The 11813-nt window shown below is 30.9% G+C and overlaps 2 protein-coding genes across 2 annotated transcripts; both read right to left on the bottom strand.

Moving 5' to 3' along the window:
• Positions 1-3456: 3456 nt before the first annotated feature.
• LOC106718383 lies at positions 3457-5387 on the bottom strand. Its single transcript, XM_014512458.2, has 5 exons — positions 4361-5387; positions 4193-4292; positions 3996-4100; positions 3604-3759; positions 3457-3527 (listed from the first exon to the last, which is right to left on the bottom strand). Exons 1-5 carry the CDS (start codon positions 5128-5130, stop codon positions 3474-3476), a joined length of 1185 nt encoding a protein of 394 aa, XP_014367944.2. The 5' UTR covers positions 5131-5387; the 3' UTR covers positions 3457-3473.
• Positions 5388-6000: 613 nt separating this feature from the next.
• On the bottom strand, positions 6001-8962 carry LOC106717960 (arylsulfatase B). Its single transcript, XM_014511955.2, has 8 exons — positions 8887-8962; positions 8576-8690; positions 8236-8395; positions 7847-8073; positions 7645-7750; positions 7286-7438; positions 6517-7185; positions 6001-6296 (listed from the first exon to the last, which is right to left on the bottom strand). Exons 1-8 carry the CDS (start codon positions 8922-8924, stop codon positions 6070-6072), a joined length of 1695 nt encoding a protein of 564 aa, XP_014367441.2. The 5' UTR covers positions 8925-8962; the 3' UTR covers positions 6001-6069.
• Positions 8963-11813: the final 2851 nt, after the last annotated feature.

Here is an 11813-nt window from a genome sequence, read left to right as displayed (position 1 = left end):
TTTACACTTAATCACATTGGAAGACATTTTATTTTATTTTTTCTTTAGTACATCAACATTTCATGCGTGTTAGCGGTAACACGTCACGTGACGTCACTTAATAAGATGTTTGTTTTACAAATCAAATTTGTCGGTTTGAGTAACCGACAAATGGATTAGTAGAATGTTTTAATTCATAATTTTAAATTTACATAGCATAAATTTTGGATATTTTTAATGTCTCTGCAAACAAGTATACAAATGCTTTCTTGGTATGAAAAAATTACATTATTGACTTAAAAAAACATTAATTAAAAAATAACATTACATGACCAACTCAATAAAAGACCAAGTGTTCTTTGTAACAAGTCTAATATTTAAGAAGGCAATAAAACTAGGAATATGCTCGCCTTAGTAAAATTAATGGAACGTAAGAAAGGAAATCTATCTACAACTTCGTTTCTAACAGATAACAAGGTTCTGTCGACAAGAGTTTCTTAGAAGGAAATGAACTGAGCCGGGAAAATCTTCTAATTCCTTTTTCTTGGATATTCTCGTTGCCATTGCTTTTTACGCAACTGACAAGAGCAAGATATTTCGCGGGTATAAAAGTACAAGTATATTTGAATATTTGTATATCTGTTCCCTTGTGGCCGCCTTTAACATAAACGGATGAACCGATTTTGAAGAGTCAATCGATTCGTATATAGTATATGGATATTGGTGTTAAAAACTGATAGGTAATTTACGAATTGCACGATAGATGTCTTGAATATCTGCGCAATGTGTAAATTTAATATGACAGTAAATTTTAATAAAATCACGCTTTATTGCTTAATTTTATGACAATAGAGATTACTTTTGCGGTGAACAAATAAATTGAACAGGAATACGTTTGCATTTTGAAGTTACAATTTTTGTAACAGTTGAAATTAAAATGTACCATGTAAAAGACGGTAACAAAAGTTTGAAGATTGACAAATAACAAATCAATAGGTGCAATATTTTTATTATGTTGATTTGAGCAATTAATTTCTAAATCACAAACTCGAATTCATACAAATCGTATCTTTGGTGGTAATCAATAATAACAACTGTTTCTCTAAAACTTATTTAACATAATAATTAGTGGTGCAACGGAAATGTCTTAGCGGAACCAGAAACGGAAACAGATGTGAAAAGTAAATTTTAGCAGAAACGGAATCGGAAACGGAAGCAGAAACAGAAGTGTAAATAATATGAAAAAAAAAAAACAAATTTACAAATATATTTCTTTATTAAGCATCAAATACACCAAATCTAGATTAGAAATATTAGTTATCAGAACTAGATTAGAAAACCCGATGAGAGGCGATGCTATCGCGGTTTTTAAATCAAACTAGATTAGAAACCGCGATAGCATCGCCTCTCATCGGGTCATATATCCTTGTTTGATTATATAAATTAAATCATACGAATATTTAGATAGATGAATGGATGGATGTTTGTTCGTTTTTTAATTGCGCGCGGACGGAGTCGCGAACGACGGCTAGTCTGATTTTAAATTTTTAACCGGATGAGATTTTAGATTTTTTTTTCTAATAGGAGCGTTTTGCAGCAGGCAAGTTACAAGATAAAGTTTTAATTAATTTGCCAAGCATGTCGAAGATTGCTAGTTAAATAGTAAACTTTGTCAAAGAACATTAAACAAGTTAACACAGTGAATTTAATTATTTGGTCGAAGTTACTTAAGATTAACTTCTGATTAATATTTTTTTAACAGACTTTTATGTTTAGACTATAGAAATATGTATTTATTCAATCAATTTGCTTTATTAAAACATTTAGAGAAGTACAAACTTTAGATCCTATTTTCTTCCTATAACGTTCCTTTTTAGAATTTTACAACGTATTCCTTTAAAGTGAAATTACTCAGAAGAGCCAGATGTTCCTCTGCTTATGCAAATTACTTTTATAGTCAAAGTTTCATGAGTTCCTAAATTCTTATTTCACTCTCGTATCTTATCGGTCATTGAATTTTAATATTAATAAAAATTTGTTCCGCAACAGCAAAAATATGGTTAAAAATACTAATTTGTTCATTGTTCTATTACAATTTAAGTAGACGTAACTGAAAATCATGTTTACGTAGATGTATGACTAAAGAAGTGAGAAAAGTAAAGGAAATGGAAAAAGAAAATCCTAAAATGCTTTAAAAGAGATAGCTGCTACAAACTTATTCTAAATCGCACTATACCTTTTACAAAAATTTCTAGCTAAATAAAAATTATTTCAAACAACACGGATAAATTGGAAAATGTAAAAAGCATTTCCGATAGCATTTTAGCAACGGCTGTTACACTGCGGGTATTTGGAATTGAAATCCAAAAAATCGTGTTTCTCTACCATGGCTAGAATTTGTAGCGACAATTGCAGTTGAAACAAAATTATTTTTTAAATGATAACATTTGGTTTAAATGATCATGAATTTAATAAGAAATAAAAGATTGTTCATTAAAAAAAAACTGCAAATATAAGTACATTATAAATCAAAGGCGCTGGCAGTCTTGCAATTTTTTCACACTTCTATTAAATGTGTTATATTCTCGTCTCTTGCCAAATGTCCTATATTGTTATAATATGAAACATAAAACTGGTTAATAGGTCACTAAAATTAACCTAGTATATTGTGCACAAGTAAATAAGTAATAAAACATTACGTACTATAATGTCAAAATGTGCTAGTGCGAGACGCGAGGCGACCATGAAGAATTCAAAATAAACACTCGCCCTGAAGATGGTCCCCCAAAGGGTCCGAAACCAGTCGGTGCCGTCACAGATTAATTACTACTATACCTTTCCATGATTAAAATTCGCCCAGTCCTATGCACTCTATTTGGAATCGGCACAAAATTTTACTGTCTTTCCAATCGTTTTGGCATATCTTACAGTGGGTTTTCACTGCCAAAATACCAGTACAATAAAATTTTGCCATTTCTTTTTGTCAAGTAGATTATCTTTTATAAATTTTACATCTATCATCTTTTATATCTTTCCCATATAAACTTTTATTATTTAAATGTAATGACCAGTTTAATTATAGAGACAGAAAAAGTAATAATATTTTGAAAAATTATTACGAAGTTTAAATAATAATTTTAAGCTAAAATTAAATTTTAGTGTTAATTAAATGTAATGCTACGTCAGCCGAATGAACAACTGTCGCCAAATTTCCCCCTTTGCTACGCCATGATCAAAGAACGGCCGAGTGGACACAAAACGCCTCATTAGGTACTGAAGCTTGATATTCTCTTTTACATATAATTTTAACCAATTAAGCATGGCTTGAGGGACTGTAGAAATAACATAGGGAAAAGTGTTCACATACAGATATTCCTATTTTATTAACTTACGTTGAGTTGATAATGAAAATACTCAATTTATTGTATTCTTTATTTTTACAGTGCAATTTAAATAATGTAGAAAGACAAGTGTGCATTGAAACATGTTTTTTTTTAATTCCATGCAGCATTCATTAGATTAAATATCGCGTATGAATGATGAAAAACCTGGAAATGAAAAACAAAAATTAATTTTAATTACTACGAGTACATCAAGGTTATAGCAGGTCGTAATTTAACTCACATCAGTAAGTGCGACAAGACACAAAGGTCCGAACATAGAGCGAATGGCCACCGGTCTCTCCGTGCGCACCAGCGCAACAAGAAGTATTGAACGCACACGTTTATCCCAGTATATTTCCCATTTAGAGGAGTATAAAGCTAAACGCACACTTTCTCCCTATAAAAGTTACAAATAAAGGAAACAGTCTACTCGTACGTCTGTATCATATAATGGAGAATAATTTATTAATTAAAATAAAGTTCTTTAAAACAATCAAGAAATTAAATGGAATTTTAATTATATTTTGTTTTAAAAGAGTTATTTAAAAATAAACAAACATCTGAATCTTAAGATTAGTTTGGAGAGAACCTAAAAAAACCAATATTTAAATAGTAAAAAACCTAAAAACTTACCGTTTCCATTAATAAATCGCTATAGTAGCAAGGAATACCGCTTAACGTTATAGCTCCGATTATTATCGTTATAAATTCTAAACTAACTTCACCATCTTTAAAAGACTGTAACAGTAATTAATTTTAAATTGCACACCTTATAGCTTTAAAAGGAATATATTTTTTATTGCTTTAAAAATTATAAACGTAATACGCACCTGTATTACCAAAAAAAATGTAATAGGAAGTATTAAAATTGTAGCTTTCAATGTCATTTCATACAATAATTTAAAGCTTGACTTTAAATCTTCTACAAAACTGTAAAAAAATAAAATGCATATGAATAACATTTTACGTAAATAATAAATATGATTGTTCCAACTTACCTGTAAATTTTCTGCAAATGCACTATAATATCTTTAAAATTATTCAATACTTTCTCGTTATCAAATGAATTATTAGGATAGATCATTAACAGTCTATTTCTAACAAGTTCTAACTGACCACATACATGAAGCATAAATATTGGACCCAGTGGTGCAAATGCTATATACATGAACATTGAATAGAAATCATAAAATAAGAATGCTATGTATAGAATAGCAAATGTTCCCGGTTCATTTTTATGCTCTTCTAATCCTGCAGGATACGTCAAATCGTAAAGAAGAACGAATTTGAAATCGCCTATAATCTTGTAATAAATCATTAAAACTATAGATTTTACTGGAAAAAGAGAAGCTGTACAAATAGATACTATAAGCCACAGTTTCAAAACTCCTTTGCCTTTTAAAGCAAAGTGTAATACAATTTGTTGCTCCTCTAATGGTAATTCTGTAGATAATTTGTAATCATTTTTCATTATTTGTATCATATCTTTGAATAAGTTTTGATAATATAACATAACGCTGTACTTAAACGTGACAACAATGAATACAATGCATATAGCGCCATTCGAACACGCTTGTGTGAAATCTTTGCTTTTTATATCATAAAAAACAATACTGTAAACCAAAGCGCAGAACATTATAAAAAATATTCCGTGAACACAAATAAATTGCAGAACCCATTTCCTATCTCTCGCTATATCTGGATGGGATCTATTCACTCGCATTGCAAATATCATTATTCTAAACATTTTATTAAAATCAATTTCCATTATGTTTGTCAAATACAAACACCTTTTTAAGTTGAAAATAAAAGTGAATGTGGCAGAAATTGATAAGTATTTCTAAAGCCCGTTACACACTTTCAGTTTTACGCACATACGATTTAACTGAACACTCCAAAGGTATAGGTATAGTTAAAACTGAAGGTGTGTAGCGGACTTAAAAGCTTTGTTACAAAATAACTTTTAAGGCGAAGTGATATTTTTTTTGAATGAAGTGAATGGTCCAACAGGTTTTGAATACTTTAGAAAAAAATAAATATCTACAGTAAAATATCTCGCAATGACTCTAAAATAATCTTTAAAATAATCAAAGTAACATATATGATAACATTATATGTATGTATATATATATATATATATATTATACAAATAATACAGTAACAAGTTCAAAATACAATTGTAATTAAACAAATAGGTGTAACATTTTCACATGTACGTAAACATTTAAAAAATGCGTTTAGGGAAAAACCAACGGCGTCTTAAATGTGATTTCTTGACAAGTCTTTAATTATTTGTTTTATTATTTAGGAACAGTTGTATAGCTTTTACTTTAATTTTAACGTAAAAACCTTTAATTTGCAATAATTTAAAATACAAGCTAGTTATATCTTACGGTTCATAATTTTTTAAAGTATATGTTGACGACTCCCTGAAATATTAATGAATACAACATAACAAATACTTATTGAAGAATCATTGCTTTTGAAAACAAAGGATTTTTAAAATCCATTGAATTTACCTACTCCTTTACGAATAATAAGTTTCTAAATTTATAAACATTTGTACTGTTTGTAATTGTATTATGCATAATATTATTTTAATGGGGTGCATTTACTTCTTATACATATTTTACCGTACTAATTGTTCACCCATTTTAATTTAACAGTTAATTTCCTAATAATATTTAAGTAAATCGTCGTTATTATCTTAACTACTAACTAAACTTGGGTTAATGTCGTCAGCCCAGACGTCCCAAGTGTAGTTATGTAAGCGTGGCGAAGATCTAGGGTCCCTTTTTACTTTTTGTCTTGGTATGCTTCTGGCTATCTCCTTTTGTAGTCTATTCAACATGCTTCGAATAAACCCTTGGTTATTTTCGCTCAGGTTTTCCGTTTCACATGGGTCCTCTATAACATTGTACAAGCACCATAAAGCTAGAAAGACAATTATACAATTATGTATATGTACGATTGATTCAAATACATTTTTTTTTTCAATTAATATTTCATTAAAATATATTAAGCTAACTTTATTTCATATAACGTAACATAAAATCAATTACTTTCAGAAAACATAGACTAATTTTTATTGAACAATTTTATTTAAAAACAACACAACTATGTTCGAAAAGAATTTGTTATAATTGCAACTTACTGTTTTGTGGAAAGCAAAGGTGAGGATTTTTCTCGACTTCTTCGTGGCAAGTTAATTTTAATTTGTCTCGAAGCTTAGCTTTTTCAAAATCAAATGGTTTTCCTATACTGCAAAGCACGTCATACATGACACTGTTTTGTAGAGTATCGTTGTAGTCGGGCCCATTTCCTATAATAGATTTAAGTTCTTCACCACCTTCATAATCTCCCAACTCGGTTGGTACATGTCCTGTCACCAGTTTGTATTCGTTAAAAAAAATTGTATAGTGCCCTCCAATATCATCAAACTCATACATTTCAGTTCTTTTAGAGGGTTTGTTTTTAATAATGTTATCCCACAGATCAAAGCCATCAATTCCTAATGGCGGGTCTGCACCAACGGCTCTCATCAATGTCGGTAACCAATCAGATACATGAAAGTATCCTTTCCAAGAATGATTATTCTCGGTCAAATTTTGAGACCATATCAGTCCGTTCACTCTAATACCACCTTCAAAAGGGGACATTTTAAGACCTCGCAAAGGCCAGTTTGATGCATAATTCATTGAATCGCCCGATGTCATGCCACCATTGTCAGATACAAACACGATGATAGTGTTATTAATAATATTCTTTTCTAATAGTGTATTAACTATTTCCCCAACGCTTTCATCCAGTCTTTTGACCATTCCTGAAAAAGATTTATGGCGAGATTAAAACTATTAATTAATCTTTTCATTGAACTTCATCTAAATCTTTACGCTCTGTTTAAGCTGCGTACTCTGTATTACCTGCGTAAATTCTCCTTTGAGGTGACTCAATATGTCGCATGGACCTAACTGCATCAGGAGGTGCTTGCAATACAGCGGCTGTGTTAGCCGAATGTGGTGCGTTGTGTGCTACAACTAGGAGTAACGGCTGGGAATCATTGTGTGACATAATTACTGAAATGGAAAACATTTATTTGTAAATCAGGTTGTCATTATGGTCCATACAAATACAAGATGGGGTAATGTGCCAATTACTTAATAGTTAAGGTCTGTAAGGGTGCTCGATTCTTATAGACTACCGAACTTCAACATATTTAGAAGAAAAAATGGAAACGATTTAAAATGTAGGCTGGGCATTTAGGAAATACTATGCATATTACTTGATTTCGCCTCCTTTGTATAAAGATCTGTGATGTAACCCTCGTCATTCCAAGCCACACTTAAATTTCTGAATAGTCCAAATCCAGTCACTTCCTCAACACCATTCTGTTAAAAAGGTTTTAATATGATAAGTGAACTATTTGCTTGTTTTATTCCATAGTATTGAAATTGTTTAAACTTCAAAGAGTATTCATAAAATACCTCTTCCTGAAGTGTATATTCATAATAATCTATAAAACCTCCTCTGTGACCAAAATGAGTATCAAATCCCCGCATCGTTGGCAGGAAATCAGTGCGGGATTGGCCGACGTGCCATTTGCCGACCAAGTGAGTCGCGTAACCGAGCTCTTTGAAATATTGGGGCATAATTTTCTCAGTAACTGGCAGACCCCTATCTTCGCTGTTTGTTAGAGGATATCCTTGCATACCTACAACATGACATAATGATCAAAATAATGATAGAATACGCTTCTTGGTATGTTTAAGTTAGTTGCTAGTAACGGTTTCTATTGTACTATCTCCTCTACTCCTAGTATATTTTGGTCCATATTCCTGATTGTTGATCTATCATAAGCAATTGTGTAACAAACCTGTAACGTGAGCATATTTGCCAGTGAGTAGAGCAGATCGCGATGGCGTACATGCTGCATGACTGTAGTATCTCTCCAAAGCAACGCCCGTGTAAGCCAGCAGGTCGATGTTCGGCGTCATAATCTGATCTGAACCGTGAAAGCTAACATCATCGTAACCCTGAAGTATAAGTAGTATTGAATGCACTTATCAATTAGAATAACAAAATAGTAACCCGTAAACGAAGACGACGTGTAATAGTTCACTCTATTTTGATGTTTTCGTGGCACAATTTCGCGCCCTTACTAAGGTGAATTTGAATTCTTGAAGTAAGTGATTGATACAAAAATAGAATATTACCATATCATCCGCAATAATAAAGACAATGTTAGGTCTCTTCCATTCTCCTTCAACTTTTTGTACATCTGACAATAATATAATTATGAGTACAAAACACAAGCTGCCTGACCACATTCTGAAATAAAAAATACAGTAAGAACCAGCTGTATATATTGATTAAATTAATTGTTTGAATGTAATTAAACAAAAACGAAGAAGTTAGAAAACAAAAACAAAAGCAGGTATTTTATTTCTGTCATTGTTATGAAAAATACGGGGCCTTTTCTTTCTTATTCTTATTTCCTTCTCATGTTTCTTCTTCTTCTACTTACTTTATTCGCACTTCAAAATTACTCTTGACAGTGATCATTATACATCATATTATTTCAATTGAGTTTCCACTGCCGAAAGGTTCCTACAAACACATATCACTACAGTCAAATCTCCGCATTTTTAAGCGGTATGTTATAGCTACCAAACATTTTGGGCGTGAATACCCTACAATTGCCTACATTTTTAGTGCCCACGTATTGTGAAACCGCGAATAAGGAGATTTGGATGATTCTATCACAGTTTCAATGAGAGTATAAGGGATTACAATAGCTTTATATAGTTTTTCGATAATCATTAGCCATGATATGAAACAATCTATAAACCGACAAGAATATTTGTACAGGTGCTCTTGTCAATGTCCAAAAAGTGTCGAATCGTCCTTTTCGTACTGTAGCTGTAATGTCACGCTTTTTGCTTGTATGCATATTTTCTGAGAGATATAACCGGCAGCTTGTTTGATTAAAATCTGTTTTACACACGTTTATAAAACTGACGCGTATTTCATCTAACAGTCACAGCAATTGTATACATTAGCATGGTAATGTATACAATTGTCATCATCATCAACCTGCCCTTATCCCTATGGAGGGTCGGCACAGTATGTACTCGTACTACTCCTCTATACATCTCTATCAGTCATCATATCTGAATTTACCCGCTTCTTATGCATATCCTCTTTCACACAATCTATTCATATTTTCTTTGGTCTTCCTCTACCTTTATAGCCATCCACAATGATAACGTATACAATTGTAAGATTAGAAATTAATATAATATTATTAGTTATTATTACGCATATCGGTTAATGACCTGACCCGTAATGATATGGACATTTTTTATTAACAATTACGAGACGATACGTAAAAGACATTAATTATTCAGACATTATTGTGGTAGTTACTGTGATAGCTGTTGTAAAAGAACATATAAAAGTATAAAAATACGTGTAACGCTTCATTTCCGTGTTATTATCACGGAGCGCTTATTACAAGACGGCTTCGAAGCATTTTTTTTTAATACTATGCAATGTCCCAGGTCAAAGTATTACTTTGAATACGACATAAATAGACAATTCATAAATAAAAATGCATTCATAAATATATATACATATTTTCATACATTTCATAAATAGACAATTGAAACAAAACAATCTCCGTTTTATTTTATTTCGAGAAATGTTGATGTACTTGTAGAATTAAAATCTATCATTTCTTGAATAAATGTGCCAAATGTTATCCTCTACATGTCAAAGTTAAAAAATAATAATAAAAAATTTATATTGAGATAGAGAACGTAATAATCAATGCCCTTCAGTTTAATCATCTATTGATATAGAGTTCTAACATTCTAACCTTTGGTTTCCGAGACCAAAAAATATAAAACTTATCGGTATCCCTTTCATTATCTTTGTCAAAACAGAGATAACAATATGGCTTAAAACGGGAAACGGTCTTGGAAACCGACGATAAATCATGTAACTTTGATTGTTTGACCCATTCAACTTGAGACATCAGTAATATCGATCTATTTTATCGAGTTACAACAAAGCAACTGTTTAAATTGTAAAGACAGATTTAATAATAAGTTTAGTAAAAATTAGACTCTCATCAGTTTATGTAGAGATGAATCGGTAGATAGAGATACAAAAACATTTTATATTGAAAATGTACATCAAATGTTATTTTCCGATTTAACTAATCCGAAATTTAAATGAATTTTTTTTAATTAAAATTCCTACAAAAATCTAACGAAACCTTATTTCTCCGTAACCACCAGATGTTCATTTCATAACTTTATCATTACATTTTTTTATTGTGAAAAAATTTCGGCAAATTAAACTAGATGATTGATGAATTAAAAATAAGATAAATAATTTACGACTTTCGTCCTTTAACATAATAAATTATCTGAGATTGAGTAAAAGCTATATTACTTACCTTTATTTTATTTTAAAATGTCCAATACTGGTTAGAAAATTTAGATTCTTATTTGTTTCTAACAAGATGCCACCGCACAAGCTGTCTAACCGGTTGATACAATCTGACTTCAGAAAACGTACACAACGCTATCTTCGACGTATATATGAACTAATATAAGATGCTAGCACAGTTATGATTGAAATCAAGATTAAATATACACCAATACAAAATTGTCATTTAGCAACATTTGTCGATTTTGTCAATTAAATGAAAAAAAAAAATAATTATTTCATTACATCTATTACAGACATTGCAGTGTTATTTTACTGGTTATAGCAGAATTATTCTAAAATTGTTAATTTTAAAATTGGAAAAATAAAAACAAAAAAATTACTTACATTACATTATAGTCGCCTTAATTGAATTGATAATTCATAAGATAATTTTTATTTTAAAAATCTACAGAAAGCGGGAATTTAGTTGTTCCTGTGCGTAGTCAAGATGTCACGACCACGGTAGCCTTGCGTAGTGCCGAGGTCACATTGTTCCCCTTCAATATATCTTGTGAAAATGCATTGTTATGATTATTTTATTACGCAGGATCTCATTACCATTTCATCAGCTGAGAATGCGACTCCACTCATCTATATTTTATAAACAAAACGCATGAATAATTACGTTCGGAACCATCTCCGTCTGATTTATTTTATTTATTTATTTACATTTGCATACAGAATATGATAAACCTTAGTATTGTTTTTTCTCGGAAAAAGTAAAGTAGAAAACCTATGAACCAAGTTTAGCTTTGAGTTATTGTTCTCTAAGATATTTTAATTTTCAAGCAAAAGATTGTTTTAAATCTTATAAATATTATAAATGCCAATGTTTAGATGGATGGATGGATGGATGTTTGTTTGAAGGTATATCCGGAACGGGTCAACGGATCTTGATGAACTTTGGCACAGATGTAGAGCATAGTGTGGAAGAACCCACAGGCTAAATTAAAT

This window comes from Papilio machaon, chromosome 8 (genome assembly GCF_912999745.1).
Source record: "Papilio machaon chromosome 8, ilPapMach1.1, whole genome shotgun sequence".
In the NCBI taxonomy this organism is placed as follows: domain Eukaryota; kingdom Metazoa; phylum Arthropoda; class Insecta; order Lepidoptera; family Papilionidae; genus Papilio; species Papilio machaon.
The sequence above is the reverse complement of the archived record's forward strand: the minus strand, read 5'-3'. Positions and strand labels throughout refer to the sequence as shown.